At 41.1% G+C, this 19,243-nt stretch overlaps 1 protein-coding gene across 1 annotated transcript in view; it reads left to right on the top strand.

Moving 5' to 3' along the window:
- FBLN5 (fibulin 5) overlaps positions 1-12,221 on the top strand; it is a 42,528-nt gene extending 30,307 nt beyond the window's left edge. Inside the window, exons 5-10 of the mRNA XM_066552354.1 lie at positions 1,938-2,054; positions 2,985-3,104; positions 5,863-5,985; positions 6,532-6,658; positions 9,515-9,710; positions 11,533-12,221. Of these exons, the coding sequence (XP_066408451.1) occupies positions 1,938-2,054; positions 2,985-3,104; positions 5,863-5,985; positions 6,532-6,658; positions 9,515-9,710; positions 11,533-11,694 (845 nt within the window). The 3' untranslated portion in view covers positions 11,695-12,221. The remainder of the gene's footprint in view (positions 1-1,937; positions 2,055-2,984; positions 3,105-5,862; positions 5,986-6,531; positions 6,659-9,514; positions 9,711-11,532) is intronic.
- The last annotated feature ends 7,022 nt before the right edge of the window (positions 12,222-19,243 follow it).

Raw genomic sequence — 19,243 nt, 5'->3', positions numbered from 1 at the left:
GCATCTCCAGTTATTTTCCAGCTTTCTCCTCCCAAGTACCAATTCCATGAATTCCTGGCTGCTTTCCTTACTGCTGCTGTGTAATTCACCTGGCAGGCACCAGGCTGAGCTCTGTCCAAGCTGGGGACTGTGCAGCCACAGCCTCTTCAGGGAGTCACTGTCTTGCAGTTTCCCTGGGATAAGAAGTCTCCAAGGCCCCTGCTCCTTAATCTGTGATAAATCAAATTCTCAAAGCTTGTGCTGGGGAATGTACAGGCATATGTGATAGCATGGGGATGAGGGAGGGAAGAAAGGCAGATTCTGCTCTGCATCACCTGTTCTGTTACCCATTTACTTCTCCCAGTTACAGGCCCAATGAAATGGTTGGGTGCAGCATTCAGGATTTGAGCACAGATCTAAAATACTCTTCTGCTTGATGGTTATAGCAGAGGACTGAAATGGCTGCATTGATGAATTGATTTGAGTACCTGCTTATGCTATCTAAAATAGGGAATAACATCCCAGTATTGCCCATTAATTAAGTAATCATGGGGTGGATTATTGCAAGACAATGTGAAAAAGGAAAAGCAAATTGTGTTTAGAATTGCTATATTTTCCCCTAAATTTCAAAGTCTCAGTTTTCCATACTTTATACTGGCTTTGGAGAAGTGATCTTTGCTGCCATAAAGCAGTAAAGTAATACTTACTGTAATCAGAGGGCCAAGTTGGGGTTTAGAGACAAATTTTTTTGGGGCACTGTTAACAGTGCAGTGGAATTCAGTGAAATTACCAATTACTGTTGGTAAATCACCATTACAAAAACCTACACTTCTATCTGTTGCAATTATCCTGTAAAGTTTACACAGAGAAGCCAGTGCAGCATATCCACATGACCCAGCCACAAGAAGCAGCCCTGTAGAAGTCCTTATCCTCAAATGTAGCACTCTTGAGATAACAGTCCTGACAAAGCATGTACTTAATGTAATGCATTGTGTCAGTGAATGAGGTATTAATTTACTTAAAATCCATGTTATTTTTGCAGGTTTTGGTGAAGCCTGCTGCTGGTGTACTCATCACCACTGATCTGACCTTTACATTATCTTACTGACTGCATATAATATACTGGGTTTTCTATTGCATAAATTTAGCTTCAAAGCTTTAACACAGCCATTTAAAAAAGTCTCCATAAATCAAAAGCTGGTTGATACGAAAGGAAATGTTAAGGCTTTGAAAGGACAGCTATTCCAGGTGTTTCATTTTAGTTTTTAGTTCTGAGGCAAAAATCTGCCAGCATTTACCATCTTACATGTCTTAGAGCATTTTCTTGTGCTCATAGCACTCACTTGCATGCAGTGCCAATGCTGCAATTCAGCCCAAACTGCTATTTTGGCATTAAACTAACTGTTTATACAGTCTGTAATTTGTCAGTTAAAAATTCATATAAAAAGAGAATGTGACTATTTGGAAAAAAATCTTTCAAAAATATCCTCACTCAAAAAAGAAGCCTGTAGTAACAAACACTGCTGTTCCAGTGAGCAGCTTTGGTATATGTGGAGGCAAAGAAGGTTTCTAATTTGATTCTGCCAAAATTTCGCTGCAATGTTGGCTGTGGTTGTGCTGGCAGCCTGTGTCAGCTGTCAGGTATCCTTTGAGGGAGCTGCTTAAAGGAACAAACTGGGCTGCCTGATTTAACCTGAAGGTTACAGCAATGCCAATCAATTCATCAGACACACTGGTAGATGCCAGATGTGGATAACACCACATTACCACATTCTGCTGGGGAGAGGAATATTTCAACTCCAACTCCATGTCTGAACGCCTGGAAGTTTGGCTGTGACACCATGACCAGTGTGCTGGGGTATTTCTGTGTTATCAGCACTGTTGGCTCAGTGTGCTGGCTGCTTTGTATGTCATGAGGAGATGCAGAGCACTCCAGTTTCCCTCCTTTTCCCCTGCAGACATAGACGAATGTCGCTACGGCTACTGCCAGCAGCTGTGCGCCAACGTGCCCGGCTCCTACTCCTGCACCTGCAACCCCGGCTTCACCCTCAACGACGATGGGAGATCCTGCCAAGGTAGGGCTAGGGTCAACCAGGCCTGAAATCTTTGGTCCCCCCTCAGCCAACCCCTTAAGACTTCCTTGGTTTTTAGAGCACAAGTGACCTTCCCAGCATTGCTTTTGAAAATGTTCACAGGTTGGTCAGACAGATATTTCTGGAGTTTCACAGTACCTCAAAGGGATGCAGGTGCAACAGGACTGCTTTGTCAGAAGAAATATGCACAGAGGCCCAAACCTCAATTCACTCAATTCAGTGGAATTACCAAGTGTTCAGGCACTGAATTTGTTATTAAAATGTGAGGTTGTGTGACCCAACTGAGACAGGAAACCTTTGTCAGATCAGTAAATCAGAGTCTCCAAGGTTCCAGACTGGAGTTCTAAGCATTAGATCACCTTTGCTGTGATGTGCTACCTCAAAGTCAACACAACCTCTTCACAGTCTCCCTAGCAAAGCAGAGAGCATCTTCCCACATGCTGCAGGAGGAGGTCTGTGCTCATGATGAAGTTGTTAATGTCCTACAAGGAAAAAAATATTGCTTTTGCCTTAGCCCAAGGTTTCCATAAAGACCCCTCATCATTGCATTATCTTTCTCAGGAAAATCCTGCTGCATTTTTCTCAGATCTGTTATGACAATATTGGTTCAATGGTTTTCAAATTTCAGGATAAGGACAGAAACATTTATAATAAAAAATTCATCCCCATCTTCCATGTTATTTTTTAATTAAAGTAATTCCCAAAATACTTCACTTCCACACATGTTGTTTCCAACATGCTATTCCCAGGCATCAACCTGGATCCAAATAAACAACACTGAATTGGTTATATTTTTTCAGAACAAATCGTTCTGACTGTACAGCTAATCTCTTTGAAATGCTCTGCAGAAAAAAAAAATGAAAATGGTGTTTGGGGAGAAGTCACTGATGATTTGGCATTGTTTTCCCATAGATGTGAATGAATGTACAAGTGAAAACCCTTGCACTCAGACCTGTGTCAATACCTATGGCTCTTTTCTCTGCCGCTGTGAACCTGGCTATGAACTGGAAGCTGATGGAGTTAACTGCAGTGGTAACTCTTATTTACTCTTTTACTCTTTTGGTTTCTTTAATTCTATTATGTGTACTTTTTCAAAGGCATTGTTTTTACAAACTTTTAAAAAAGTTTTTTGCCTTGGTCCCGATGGTAGCATCGGGATAGCTGCAACTCATATGATCTTCTTTCCAGCTAAAGCACTCAGCAAATACCCAGGAAAACTCCATGGAGGAGGGCCACAAATGGTTTTAAAGAAATAAGCTAAATATTCAAAAGCTCCAAGGTAACAGCAAAACAGAAGAAAGCACTCTGTAATGCTGAACAGCAAGCTTTTTTTGAGCAAGTAGAGATAGCCTCAGGACATTCCTCCATGATTAAAGAAATAGTTTATAGAAAGCACTTTTCCATTTGTCTGTTGAACGCATGTACTTCCCTTGCTCTTAAGGACTGCTCACTTCTGCCTGAAACTTTCCCCCATTTCCCCTGTATGGCTCTGGCTTCACTTTAAAAACAATATATGATTTCTTAGTACAGTTATTGCTGACCTGTTCAGCACACAGCAGAATAAATTGTGCTTATGTCACTGTAATTTTTCCTTTCTGGAGTTTGTTTTTATTGTATTATTTTATTTTAATTGAAGGCAAAACTTATTTCTTTGCTTATTGTACCATCAGACTGATAAAATTAGAAAATTCAGACAATATGTCTTGGAAAAATGCACTGGAAAATACTTGAGTTTTAATTTACAGTAAACAGATGTAATATGCTGTTTCTGAGAGAAAAGACATGTGAGATGCAGTGTATATGATTAGTCTTTCCCAAGATATTTTCCCTGCAAATCTCCTTGTTATAAGGGGAAGAACAAATATTAAATATGTACAGAGTCTTAAGAATTAAACACCTAACTTAGTGTCCTGCATTCTGATGGATTTTCTTCTTCTCAGTTAGACTCCTGAATGTTTTGTATGTGTTCACCTCCTGAGTTACCTGGGGGTCTGAACCAGATAAGTTCATTGCAATGCCCAATAAGGTGGTGCTTGAGCCTCATCCATGTCTCAGATCTGAGCCAGCAAAAGGGTCTTTCAACATCCAGATCCAGAGCAGAAAATCTTTTCCTGACAATCTTGTGCAAGAGATGTTTGACAAAGCAGGTCAAGTTTCTCTGGATGAGCTTCTTCCACTCCACAGCAACCACTAGACATCTGAGGCTCACAAAGGGAATGCCTGGTCAGGGGCACACTCTTGAGAGACACCCAGGATTCAGATTTATTTCAATAGGAGTGGGGTTAGTCCATGGCCTAGCAGCCAACTTACCTTGAAGCTGGAAGGCATTCTCGCCCCAATTCAAGGAGAGAGGCAGAGATTTCAACCTGGCTTTCCCAATATCATCATTATTTTCTAATCACAGAGGTCTTCCAAGTGCATTAGATGTGCTCTGAAATGACAACCACCCTGTTGTCTGCACACAGGCAGCCAGGAGAATGCCAGGAGTATTTAGGAACACTGTGGGCCCAAGAGCAGGAATGCAGGGCTCTTGGGGCTCCAAATCCCTCAGGACCTGACAGCAGCCAAGCACCAGTTACACAAATCCAGTATGCTGGAGGTCTGGGCTAGGATGCCAGAGGGTGGCTGATATCTCAGCCACTTTATGGAGTCAGCCCTCAGTCTCTGGAGCTTCAGGAAGGTGTTTGTTTCCGTGAACTCATTGGGGAAACTCACACAGTAACAGGACTCTGTAGGTGTAGAGTTCCTTTCATCTCCCTTTTGAGAATCTGATTTCAGCCCTAAAGCCACTTGGATATATTTGGACTTCAAATACTTTCCAATCCATTTGCACAAAACACCAGAAGTGAATAAATGGACTGAGCCCAATTTAGAAGAAAGAGAAGAAGAGTAAAAGTGATTTGCCTGGGAGAGTCAACATGTCAGAGCTGGGAATAAGAACTTGGGAGTTCCTGGCTGGGGCTCTGGCCTTTGTTTCTTTCTTCCCCTGAACAGGGAAATAAGGAAATGATTAGTGGCAGCCTCCCTCAGCCTCGTGCCTTTGCATGTGTTTTCCCCTCAGTCAGCCATGGCTCCATGTGCAGCTCTGAAGTTCATCTTTCTCACTTGAGCACAGCTCTGCAGAACACAATGACTGGTCAATTCATGAGAGCAAGGGGCAAAGAGCACAGTTTCTGCTTTCAATCAGGATTTGACAGACTGCCTGGCTTCCCATGTATCTGTAGGGCTGGGCCTTCCAGTGTGTCTGACCCAGGCTGGGATGTGCTCTTGGAGTCTTGATGGAATGACTTGGAAGTAACTGACTAGAGGCTAAAAAATATGAAAGAGACAGGGCTGGCTGCAGGAGTTCTGCTGGAACCCATGTGGCTGGAACCCTGGGAACGTAAAACTTGTTCTCCAAAAGAAGGAAAAAAAAATAAAACAAAACTGCTGCCAAGTCTTTCCTTTTAAATTACAGTTGCAGCTTTGTTGTCAGAGTATCTATCTCTGACGTAAAACAGAAATGAAAACATGGCCAAGTGGTGACAGGTATTAGAAAAGAAAAAAAAATAATTAAAAGCCAAACATTGTGTTCAGCAGCAGCTTTGATTTCCTTAGGAAAAAAGTGTTTAATGAAGAAGTTGTTGTATAGCATTTTGTCAGCTTGCTGCAGAGCTCTAGGGAGCTGGAGAGTGCCAGCCTCCAGCTGAGGGAATGGGCAGGTAGTGTGGGTGGCCACCTGCCTGCAGGACTGCTCTTTTGACAGTAAAGCCAAAGACAGTAAACTTTGGTTTTTGTTCTACCACTGCAGACATGGATGAGTGCAGCTTCTCAGAGTTCCTCTGCCAGCACGAATGTGTGAATGGGCCTGGTTCTTACTACTGTACCTGTCCTTCAGGATATAACTTGCTTGACGACAGTAGAAGCTGCCAAGGTAACATTCCTGCACTGACTGAAACCCACGGGGACCAGAATGTAGATCCTGTGTCTAGAAAGAGGTTTTCAAGAATTGAGATGCTTGGTCTTGGCATTGCACAATGAAATACTCGTAGGGGCCAATTATGCAATTCTGGTAAGAATGTCAGCACATGAATATTCCTGCTGAGGTGAACTGGTGTGTTGTTTTAAGTAAGACTTTATTGGATAGGAAACAGCTACACAGGAAAGACCTCAAGTGCTCTCCCCTCTGCTGTACATCTCTACTTTTCCCATTCTCTAAGGTCAGAGAGTTTGAGCAGCCAATTCCTTTCCTTTTTTTTTTTTTTTCAGCATTCAGCATGTGGGAACACTCTAATTAGCAGAAGTGGATGGAGTAAAAACTGATCTTAAAAGAGGGGGGCAGTTATAAAAAGTCCACCTCTCACAGTGCAAGAATTTTATGAATTTTGGGGTAATTCTTTAAGATGGAAACCAGTTTGTAGGAGTGGTATCTTGTACATATTTCCCTGCTTCAGCCATTCTCTCATTCCTTGTGTTTTAGATATCAATGAATGTGAAATCAGAAACTTCACCTGCACTTCACAGCAAACATGTTTCAATATCCCAGGAGAATATAAATGTTTAGACCCAGTACGATGTGAGGAGCCTTATCTCCAGATTAATGAGAAGTGAGTAACATACCCACAGCCACAAAAGCAAATTCTGTCTGTGGAAGTTTTATCTAAGTTCTATCTAACCAAAGAAGCTGCAATTTTACAGTACAACCATGAAGTCTGTCTAAACAGCTATACATACATACTGTTGCTAAATTTACCACTGGTAAGCTTTATAAAAATAATAAATTGCAATTGCTTACCAGGTCACCGGGTATGATATGATATGATATATTATGATATATCATACTCAGATGTATGTAAAGTTAGACTGGAAAAACAGCTATCAGTTGACAAAACAGCAAGGCTTGTGATGTAGTAAGAGACATTTACTTACATATCTGACTTCATATATGCTCAAATGCATCCTGTTTATTAGTAGGAATATTTCCTGCAAATGGTAACTAGTTTATGCCTGGGAAGTGCTTTAAAATATTAGATGACAGAGCAGCATACAAATAGTTTCTTATTGCCTACAGGTTAAAAGTTCTGAATAGTTCACAGACTGACCCACCTGGCCCAGAAATTGGGTATGTCTAGATGAGGCTGTTAGTACTGTCACTGTCTCAACTGGGAAACATTTGAGCAAGCAAACAATAAACCCTACCTTTCTTAAAACATCCTGTTTCTTTTACATTTGTATGAATTTTCTGGGGCTCAAAATATTTCAGTTCCAGACAGATCTCAATATACTGCAGTCCACATTATTTCATCCACAATGTTTGCACTAAACCTAATAATCTGGAATTGCTTGGTAGCTGAATATATTTTATAGAAAGGCAAAAGATTAGTAATTATCTTCTTTCCTTTAGAATTTATGAGTGTATTTGCATTTTTTTCTGAACTAGGGCAGCTGAAGAGTGGACACATAGTGTCTGTCTAGTTCTGGGTTTTCCTACATTGGTGATAGAGTCTTAGACTGGAATTTGAAATAACTGAATCATCTGCATCTAAATTCCCCAGAGCCCAGATACAGAGTCCTTGCAGAGCAGCTTGCATCAGAACACAATCTCTGAGCTTTGTGTTTGGTGGCTTTGGCTCATGTCTAGATGGGCCTGCACTTAATTAGTGACATATGTCCAGAAGTGGTCAGATAAAAGCCAAGTGAATTCCTTGCATCTGTGTTTTCTGTGGAAGGAATTGGGTGATCATAATGCCAGGAGCCTCTTGATGGGGGACATGCCAGATGCACTGTCTGAAATTGATGTCAGCAGTGAAGGTTATAGAAAAATAGTCAAAAAGACCCTTGCCCAACAAATTCCCCCAACATGGCTTTTATAAAGGGATATCCTGCTTTACAACTTCCTTAGAGTTCTCTGAAGAAATCAGCAGCATGTGGCTAGGGTACAGGGACTGTTGCAGTCTGTTTGCATTTCCAAAGGCTTCTGAAAAGACCCTCACACAGTTATCATGGACATGAAGCAGTCATAAGTAACAGAGAAAAGTCCCTGAAACAGAAAAATAAGAAGCTCAAAGATAAAAATTAAACAGTGGATAGTATTAAATTGTCAATTTTCATGCTGAATTTCTGCAGAGGTCTGAGCTGGACCTGCTTGGTCCATCATAAGCAACCTGGGGAAAAGAATAAACCATGAGATGGGCAAAGTCTGGAACAATATCTGAAGACAGTAGATAAAAATGGGTAGAAAAGTACTACAGAATAAGCCTCAATGACTGTGCAATAAAAATGGCAGATGAAATTCCGTGTAGATGAATTTAAAGTAAAAAGAAAATCCCAAATTCACAAATTAAATAAGGACCACTGATCTGATCATAATCCATGCAAACTGAGATTTGAGTGGTCTAGTTCCATGATCTGCAGTACTCACTAGAGGTCAGAAAAGCAATCTGGATTCCAAATGTTAATAGGTAGAGAATATCCTTGGAGCACAAGCTATTGTGCACCAAATCTTTAAGACTGTGCAGCTCCTTCCCCTCCTGTCAAAAGAAATACAACTGGATAAAGGTTCATAAGAAGCAATTAGGATGATCACAAGTATGAATAGCTTCCTTGTGAGTAACAGCCAAATTAGAGCACTTCAGCCATGAACAGGGTCAAATATGAAGCCCTGAGATGGGTGAGGAGGATGAGCAGGGATTGACTGGCTGCTCTCCTTTCAGGTAAACAGCTGGGAGCACCAGATAAAGTCAGAAAGAGGCCATGCAAAGAGAGATGAAAGGGGCTGTGGGGCTTCTGGCCACAGGGGGCTGTGAATGCCAAACATTCATGTGGGAAGCTGGAAAAGCTGATGGATAAGAAATGCATTAATAGCTGACGAATAGAAAGAAATTTTTGTTTCAAGGATTCCCTGAGTCACAAACAATTGGAGACTGTTGGTGGAAGTGTCGCATGCTTGGCTTGCTATCTTCTTCTTCTTCCTTAAGGCTCTGCATTTGATGTTAGAGCTTTGGTTTGATCCAGGATGTCAACTATATGTTTCCATGTAGTGTACAAAATATAGTGAAACAAAAATTACTACTGTTTATGTAGTACTACCAGTGAAATTATCTAATAATATTCTGGGGACAGTTCAGTATAAATTACTATCAGAATAAACATGTACAGAGTATTCTACACTTGCAGGGCTACTTCAAAGAAAGTTCACATTTTTGAGTGATCTAAGGAGAATGCCAAGGTATTTTCACCAAGAAGACAAGAAAAAAGAGGCAGGATATAAACCAGAACAGCAATACAGAAAATGCTAAAAGTGAGAAAATGCATTACAAGCTTCATTGATTCTTTTAGCTGGCCAACGGCATTGTTTGTTTATTTATTTATGCACATTTATTTATATAAATAATCAAATATTACAGCAATTTGTAACCCCTGCTGACAATTCTATCTCTGACAATCCTCTTTCTGGCAACCAGCCGCTGCATGTGTCCAGCTGAAAACCCTGGGTGCCGAGATCAGCCCTTCACCATCCTGTACAGAGTGATGGATATGGTGTCTGGGAGGTCTGTGCCTTCGGATATTTTTCAGATGCAAGCAACAACTCGCTACCCTGGAGCCTACTACATCTTCCAAATTAAATCAGGGAACGAGGGCAGGGAATTCTACATGCGGGTAAGTCCAATGCTCCCTGGGGGAAACATGGAGCATCTTGTTGTTGGCTGAACGTCCTGATGGCACAACTGAGCTTCCTGTGACTGTCACTTAAACCTTCAGTATGAGGCATTTTTTTTACACACAGATGTGCACAGCAGTGTGCTGATCTGCAGGAACTGTTGGATCTCTCAGGAGAGTAACCTACCCAAAGCAAACATGCCTCTCCTATGAGACAGCAGGTTTAGGAAAACCCACAGCTGTACCCATGTCTAAGAATAGCTCAGGTTTCCCAAGCTCAAGAGAAACTATTGTGCCAAACTGTTTTTTATTTGATGGACAATCAAAAGTGTAACCAAAAGACTCAATGCTTCTTGTCTGTTTTATTAAACCTTTTCATTGGAAATTGAAAAATGTGAAAACCAAAAAAGTAAGCAAAAAACTTACCCTAGCCCTTTTTGCCAACAATTTACTTTCTGGGTTCTTTGCTTTCATTTGTTATGATTTTTTTCCACTGAGAACATTCATTTTTTGTAGACACTATTAGAGAAAATGTAATTACCTGAGGTTTTTTAATTTGTTTACCTCAGAAGATCTCTGTGTTCCCCAGTCATCTTTGCCACACAACCAACATGCAGAGATTGCAGGGGTGTCTGCAGAGAATGGGGCACATCCACAAGGACGGTGACTCGCAGGAGGTTGATTTTCAGCCCCAGGCAAAACCTGGCTCTGACATTCACATTAAGTCCTGTTCTGTGGCTACTGAAGGTTCCCATCCCTCATGGACAGGGGTAGTGGGATAGATTCCAGGACATATTTCTCACAAGAATCTCAGATTCCCACTGTAAGAAAATGAAAATGTTTCAAAATCCTGAATTGACAAGCAGTTCCGCTACATCTCACAAGAACTTTCCTGTTGCAAAGTCACCACTGATCCCCTCATCTGGGCCAATCCAGCAGGTGCTGAGGCCCCAGCACCCACCTCCATTGCCCGAGCTGCTGTTCCAGTGATTCACCCCGCAGCCATTCCCTGGGCACTGGGAGGGCATGGGAGGGACACTGTGCCCTTGCTGAGGCACCAGGACCCAGCCTGGCACAGACCAGGCAACATGCCCAGCACCTCCTCATGGCTGTGTCAGCCTTCTCTGATCAAAGGTAACAAACACCCAGTCTTGAGGCAGAACTGGACAGGTAAAGCAGGACCCACTGTGCCTATGTAAGCTCCTGATGGAAAACAAACTGCAGTTGGTTTAAACATCAGCAGATCTGATTTTTAAATGCACATAATCCACTGTTCTGGTCAGATACCACCAAGGTCTGCTTCCATTGAATAAAGGACTTGTTTTCTGAAGTGCCATTGCATATTCAAAGTGTAAGGTTTGTACAATTAACCTACACAATGTACCACAAAATCAGACCCCGTTCACACGGGAACACCTGTTCTCCAGGTTCTTTAACACAAGCCCTTCTGGGTGTCTGCTGCTTCACAGTAACTTTACATCAAACTAAAGAGTAGTTCAAACAAACAAACAAAAATGTATAATTACTTGTTTATACCCTAAACCCATGTTTTCAATTTTTTCTTTCTTGGGCAATAGCAAGTGTCTGTGTTCAATAGCTCCTTTAATGTGCAGAGTTCCCAAAGGCTTTACAAACTGTAGAAGGTGACAGTTCACACTGAAAAGAAGCCAAATGCTGAAATGAAACTCTGTCCCATCAGTTGCAGTGGTGTCAAAGAATGAAACAGAAAACACCTATTTTAGCTGCTTGAAGACTAGTGAGAAAATGGTTTTGAAGAACTAGTTTTGGCAATCTCACCTGCTTTCTCTTGTTTCATGCACAGCAAACAGGACCCATCAGTGCCACTCTGGTGATGACCCGGCCCGTGAAGGGGCCGCGCACGATCGAGCTGGACTTGGAAATGATCACTGTAAACACAGTCATCAACTTCAGAGGCAGCTCTGTCATCCGGCTGAGGATATTTGTATCACAGTACTCCTTCTAAACCTCCAGTCTGTGCCCTGGAAACATTAAGCCAGAAGAGACAGTTCCTCCTCTGCACAACTCTCTCCTCAAAAGCCAGTACTATAGAAGCTCCGGACCAAATCACCATTTCCACAGAGCTGGTGACCTATGTGTGTCTAGAGGCCTCTTCATGCACAGTCCCAACTAGGATGCAAACATCTGAAGATCCCATATGATTGTCTGTGTGGTCATGTATTTTAAGGATCCTTCTTCTCACTGTAAACACTTCTAGGGCATGAGTCTATGTGAAAGACTGTGAACCTTTGTAGCTCCAAGGCTGCTTAGCAGAAAGCACCAAAAAAACTGAGGAAAAAGCTGGCTTTTGCAATCTTGCCTTTTTAAAATTTTTTTTTTCATTATAAATGAAAAGCAGAAAAACAAGCAGAAACAGAAACAAAAAACCCACCTATTGAAACAAGGGACCTCAGGAGTCCCAGTTTGCATTCCCAATTATCTCTGGAATTACCAGTCAGGCACTTTGTTTCAATTCACCCTGCATTTGTCTTAGTTTCACCTGTTTTTTTCATTCTATTTTATAGTTAAAATTAATTGTAAATTCATTCCAAAAAACATGTTGTACTATGTAATCTTTTGCTTTCTGACAAAGTGTCACATGTTTGGGTTCCTTTCTGTATTAAATCTTTCTATATAACAGAGTTCATAGAAATCTATCACTGGATGGTGTGTTTTACAACATTTAGGATTTTATGCTTATTTACACTCAAGATTTTTGACACAGGCCTCCACTGCCAGAATAGTGTCCAGCATAAGTAGAGGCTTTAGAGCAGATAAGCATCAGAATTTTATTTTTCCCTGTTTTCCTGAGTGTGATAGTTGCAAACACTGTATAATGGCTACAAGGTAATAATACTAACTCTGTAGGTATAGCTGCAATTAATCTCCTGTTCAAAGACCACTCAGGTCAGACCTGTCCATATTCCTTCAGAAAATATTAATTGTTTGGTTTTTTTTTTACTTGCAATCTCTCTCCTACACTTCTAACATGGGGGAAATAGCTGAAAAGGACTAGGAACAGTCTTATTCATGCAGACCAGAGTATAACAGTACCCCAATCTCAAACAGTGGGGTCCCACAGTTTTCATGGGCATTGTCTTCTCAGGTATAACTGCTGTAACAAAAAAAAAAAGTTTCTTCTAAAGTCTAATCTGAATCTCCATTGTAATCTGTTGCTTTTTAGCCTACTTCCAGTAGAAATTGAGAACAGTTTATCTTCCCCTTTGCAGCAGTCTAACGTGTCTGAAGACTGTTGTCATGTCTCCCCTCAGACTGTTCTTCTCTAGTCTAAACAAACCCAATTCTTTTGGTGTTTCCTCATACACCACATTTTCTGGATCTTTGATCATTCTTCTTGCTCTCATCTGGATTCTCTCCAGTTGGTTCACATCTTTTTTGAAGCACAGTGCCCAAAACTGTGAAAAGTATTCCAGCTGAAGCCTCTCAGTGCTAAGCTAAATCTATACATATGTTTAACAGTTTGACAAAAAATTAAAAATTGTATAGTTGGAAGGTATAATGCATGTTGAAGCCACCGGCACTTTGGTCTTTTATTTTAATAGGGATGAGGGTTTATATGCCTTGTTCTTAAATCTGTTTGAAACAAGCTCTTTAACTTTGCTTTTCCTTACTGGCTTTTTGGCTCTCTAGCATTGCTAGGACAGGAAGGATAGCCTTTGCTTGTCTTTTGAGAACTGGAAGTGCTCAGTGCTACTTGGGAGAGGTTTACAAAGATTGTAATGTGAGCAACTAGGAGCAGAGTAGCAATGTGAGGTCTTCATTAAAGTGGAGTATTAAATGGGAGAATACAGACTTGGAAAGTTATTACAATACAGACTGCATGATACAATCAGAAAACTGCCTCTTGTTCCTAGTAAGATTTGTAAATTAGTAGAAACTCTGCTCTTTTTCCTTGTACTCAGCTTGAAGGAAGCCCTGATGCTCTCAGCAATGAAACACTGAGTTTAACAGCTTCTGTTTCTTAATGGTTTAAAGGTTTTCTCTCTGCTGCTACAACATCCCAGGATGCTGTGGCTCAGAGCTCTGTCCTTTATTGTAAAAACAAAAAGCCTGGAGACTGACTCCAGGGTTTAGTGAGCCAAGCTGAAGGCAGAAAGCCAATGAGTTTTATGAGCAGCTGACTTGGAGGAGATAAATGCAGAGGAAATGGGCAGAGAAATATCAGAAACAAGAATTTGTTTCCTGAGTGTATCATGGCTCATCAAGTACCACAGTCTTGGAGGGAAAAATAGAGATGACTGGGAAGGAAGAATGAGAATTTGTAACCATGGGACTGAAAGTGCTCCTGCTCCAGAAGGTGGAAATAAAACATGGGAAGCATGCAGGTTCTGGTGGACCAAATAGCAGCCGTGGGGCAGGCACGGTCTTGCACTGAAAATGTCCAACTCTTAAAATGCTGACAGCTTTCCCAGTGTTTAAAATCCCCTCTTCCCCCTTTTTGTGCCCTTATGTTATGGCTCCTTCATGCCCAGTTGAGGAGTCCTCTTTTCCTGCCACCACATCACCTCCTGGAGTGGAAGCACACTCTGCTAGATATCAGACAGTTTGTCACTTCTGGCCTGTTCTCCCATGGCCCCCACATACCAACCTGATTTAACCCTAATTTAGAAACATCAAAACCCAGAGGAATTCCATAACAAAACACTTTGTTAAAAGAGTAAAGCTTGAGTGCTTGGTTTTAGCAGGGTCCAGCAAATACTCATAAAACAATATTACACTTTCTATATAAACATTCTGCGCCTTAAAAAAAAGTGAAAAGTCTGGAAACAAAGGAATTCAGCCACTTCTCAACCGCCATAACATCTTTCATCACTCACTATCACTCCAGCCAACTTAAACTTTGCCAAAATATATGCCAATCTCTAAATAATAAATTACTAGCAGTTTATAACATCTAAACTCTCTATTTCCTAGTCAGGGGTCTGTTTTCAATACACCACTGCAGACTCAAATATTACAGCAATTCTCACCAAATAAAAAAGCAGACTACGCATGTCAGGTTTTTACAGCATGAAAGCTAAAAATGTAAACATGCAACTGTTTCATATATTCATGTTCCTCTTTGAGGCCAGAACTCCTCAAAAGCAGACAGAATTCTGGGTCTGCTCAGAAAATGATTCTTTATTCTAATCCACTGCTGATGATTTTCTAACATGAAGAGTTTTGCCATATGGTTAATGGCCAGTGTTGTGACCAGCACCAAGGGAGAGCACAGACCCTGCTCTGGGTCTGTGGGGCTTCCCTCTGGCTTTGCTTGCTCAGGCTGGCAGGGAAGGGACAGCTCTTTGCCTCTCCTGCCAGTCAGCTGTCATGTCTGTTTGGACCTAGGTTCTCAGCAGAAAAACTGCCCTCCACTGTGTATACAGCACCTATTGGCAATGCAATAACTGGAATAAAGGTAAAAGAAAGCAGATATGGCAGTAATCTTTGATACAGATCACAGTAATTGGGAAGGAGAAGCTGTTTTGATAAATGAAAAAATTTGTTCATGCTAGTTGGGTTAGGTGCCAGAAGGAGTAGAATGAATCCGATCATCTGCTTATTTGACTTTGAGATATTTTTAGGGAATTGACTTTTTTGACACAGACAACAAAATGTTATTTCACCCAAGAGTTTCCTGGATCCCACAAAATCACTTTTCAACTGGTGATTTTCACTGACTACAATAACTTTGTTTAAAAAACTCAACTTCTTTCAAGAACCTGGTCACCCACCACCACTGAGTGTCATATCCAGGGCCATTCATGTGAGCTCTCTCCTCTTCAGTTGGAGTCCTGTATTCATATTTACTTTTTTTTTTTTTTTACTTAGCCTTCGGAAGAGCCAACTTTTATTGTCTCATAAACATGGTATCAGCATCAGTAGAACTTGTATAATAATTTTTCTCTGTCTAGAGATGGCAGAACAATACAATCAGTACAATTTGTGGTCATGCAAGTACTCCAGTCTGGCTTATTCACAGAATATGCTACTGAATATCTTCCACGGCATGTAGCTGTATTAGAGCATAAGGAAAATATCATAACATAAAGATATTTTTAAAAAAAAGGAATAAAAGTATGCCCTAATATTATTCAATCCTGACAGGCACTATTGTCAAAATAAATCTCTATTCTCTATGGACAAACCCCTCAGGTGGTGTCAATCTGCATGACTGATGCTTTTCAATGAAAAGATAACAAGCATCCTTGGAATCTTCCCTGTATTTGTGTAAAGCACTGTACGTGTATCTGTATACAGGAGAATTTACAGAAAGAACTCTCTAGAACTACTCAAAGAAAATGCGAAAGTAGGTGTGAGCCTTGATCAAAGACCTACGGTTCTACAGTCCACTCTGGTTTATGTGGCCTGATGAATGAGGGCATCAAGGGGCTGCTTTTCCACTGAATGTGGTAGAGAAGCTTACAGAAGATACAGAAATGGTGGTGTGGCTCTGCATTTGGAAGTCAAAGAGCTGTAAGGCAACATGGCACAAGCAAATTCTGTTTCCTCATCTGACGCAAGTCCAGACAAGTGTTTTAAACCCATTACATTTTGTTATTGTAAGTCTTTGAACCAATTTTGAATAGCTCAACCCCAAAGCAGGTGCCGTGCATGAAGACTGAGGATGCTGGCCATAACTAGACTTTTGGAGACTCTGCAGAAAGCCCGCCTCAGAAAGGTGACATGTGCCAAAGGGTCAGTGCCACAGGGAGTGTAATGGTCCAGAGGCATTTGTGTGGGGATGTCAGTGACAGCTGCCTCTGCACCTGCCCCTGTCCTCACCTGTGTCAGCGCAGAGTGTAACTGGAGATTTTAACTGTGCACATCAGCTGTGGAAATCTCACCTATTCCCATGCTTAGCTCAAACTTCTGAGATGCCTCTAGAGGGTTGCAAACTGATCCCCCTGGGTAACTCAACAAACACTGGTGAAGCCACATGAGGGAGAGTTTGGGTACAGCTTTTACACCAGGAAGTAAATAATGATGCAGTAACCTCATTGTAAGAATCAAGGAATGTATCTGAGTAAAAAAGGGATCTGTAGGAAACACTACTGCAATTAATAATTCCTGAAATATTCAATCTTTTCCAATTCCCTTTCTCATATCCCTGAGGTCACTTATTTTCCTTTTCTGTTTGTCCTGGACAAATGATCTCATTATGCTCATGCACATGCTGAGTGAACTCCACTTCTTCTCTGGCACTTAACAGTTGCTTTTTGGAGATCAGTTGTAGGCTATTTGCCTTTTCTAGGGCCTGACTGACCTCAATTACTTTTCTCATACCCAGGGAAGATCCATTATTTTCCCACCATGTTATTCTGCAGCCACCACCTGTTCAAGCTTTTCATGTGTTTCACTGGAGATGCAGGCACTGCCATGTTCTAAGCACTCTTACAGCAAAGTATTAGCTGGGAATGGCTGAAGGGATTGCCCAGCCTGCTGGTAGAGCCTGGCTTTATGAACAGGATTTTAAAAACCCCACAATTGCTCAGTTTTGAAGATGAAAGATGCTCTTCTAAATACAGATTTTCTCTGGAAATAGCATCTGCTATTGTGTTGGCTTGTTAGTCTCGGGGTGTTTTAAGAAGTCTGATAAGGACATGCTAATGCAATATACCCTTGGGCTTTACAAACCTTGGATGAGGTTTTTCCAGTTTGCAAACAGAGTACGTGGCCCAAGTCAGAGTTCAATGTTCTCATCACTGTGCTGAAGTCAGTGATCATTAAACTCACCTCAAGTCTGGCTTTAGCCCAGTTTTATTTTAAGTCTCAAATCTCAGTGTCAGTGGCATAAATGTAAGCAGATATGTATTATTTTTCGAGTACAGCTGAAAGCTTCTTTCCTGTGAATAAATAATAGTATGATTGCAGTATCTCTGTGGGCACTATCTTTGGGTTCTTTGTGATTTCCTGAGATAATCTTTAATCTTCAAAATTTCTTCTGGTATTTCAAGACATTCATTGATGCATTTCCATCAATGATTCCTCACTCCTGCTTTTCAAAGGCCAGCCCAAGCACTAGATTCTGTTTTGTTAAAACATGAAGCTACACCCAAGCCTCTGCATAGTCACCTCATTGATAGGAATTGTTCCTCTCTGTAATCTATGAGGGATTTTGTTGACTTCCTTCAGATTCTGCAGCGTTCCATGCATGTGTTTGTCCAGACTGGGACCTTAGTCTGGAGATTGTTCATCAGCAACTTTCTGCACATGTTCTCCAACCAGCATGTGAAACCATAGCTACAAAGGTTAGTTTTTGACAAAAATCTTCAAAGCATGGTGTTTCTTGGCTGCCTACAAATAATGCAAACACAATTCAAAAATCCAGGACCAGAGTTCCCAGTTCCCCAGTCTTCATGAGAAATTCCTGTTTTTCAGAAACATTTTGGTCAGTAAACTTGCTTTGTAGATTATGTGAAATGCAAACAAAGAGGAAGAAGGCCTGCCAAGATGACACAGATTTGTTATTAAAATCAGTATCCCCAGGAATATTGGAATATAATTCATCATTTAAAAATATTCCTTTGGACCCTGACATCTGATGCCATTCAAGCAGAGCAGGGGGACAGAAAAACTGACTGCTTCCCAAACAACAGCAGCTGTTCAACAGAGATCCCTGGGCTCCTACAGTGACCAGAAACACCAGCTGGCCAAAGTCTGCACACCAGGTTAGTGAGGAACAAGCAAAGCTTATAGAGACATAGAGCTGAAAGAGAGGTAATTGCACTGACTTTTGAATGATATCAAGTGCAGATTTACATCATAATGTCTATAAAATTTCTCACTGCATTTATACATCTGCATAAATGCAAAATTTAAAATTACCAAAATTAAAAGGACCAAGCTGTTACCTACCACACACATAATACAGGCAGGAAGCTCTAGTGTATCCCTCTGCCTTTCCTCAGGGTTGTGCTCACTTGGAATTACCCAGCCTGATTTGGTGCAAGTTAACAGTGGTGTGACAGAATTTGGTTCACAGCAGTGTAGTCATATCCATGGATACAAGAGAATTACAGAGGGATACCATTACAATTGAACCAGAAAGTTAATAAAAAAGAGCTTGCTGATTAGTTAACCTTCAGTGCTTTGGTAATGAAGTCATTGACATGGACAAAAATATTCAACCAGAAACACAAAATATTAAAAAGGAGATTATCTCCTTAGAAACATAAGTACCCATGTAGCCTATAAATAGCTCTGAAATTAAGACATCCCAGACAACATCTGTAAAAGGAAGAATTCACTCCTTGACCTTGTCTCCCACAGCAGGATTAAGAGTAGTTGATCCATATCAGGACACAGACACAATGGCTGTTTGATGGTCGAGCCAAGAAAGAGGCAGGCATGGCCAGAGGCAAGGGGGAGCCACACTAAGATAATGTAAAAATCCTAAAGAATGCTGTCGGTGTGCAGGATCTCTGAGACAGATCTCTCTTGCTGTATGAAGCATTTTAGCTCTGCTTGGGAAGTACAAACAGTCACTTCAATTAAAAGGGGGGGGCAGGGCA

The sequence above is a fragment of the Molothrus aeneus genome, chromosome 6 (assembly GCF_037042795.1).
Source record: "Molothrus aeneus isolate 106 chromosome 6, BPBGC_Maene_1.0, whole genome shotgun sequence".
NCBI classification, from domain to species: domain Eukaryota; kingdom Metazoa; phylum Chordata; class Aves; order Passeriformes; family Icteridae; genus Molothrus; species Molothrus aeneus.
Note: the sequence above shows the minus strand (reverse complement) of the source record. Positions and strands in the feature narration are given on the sequence as shown.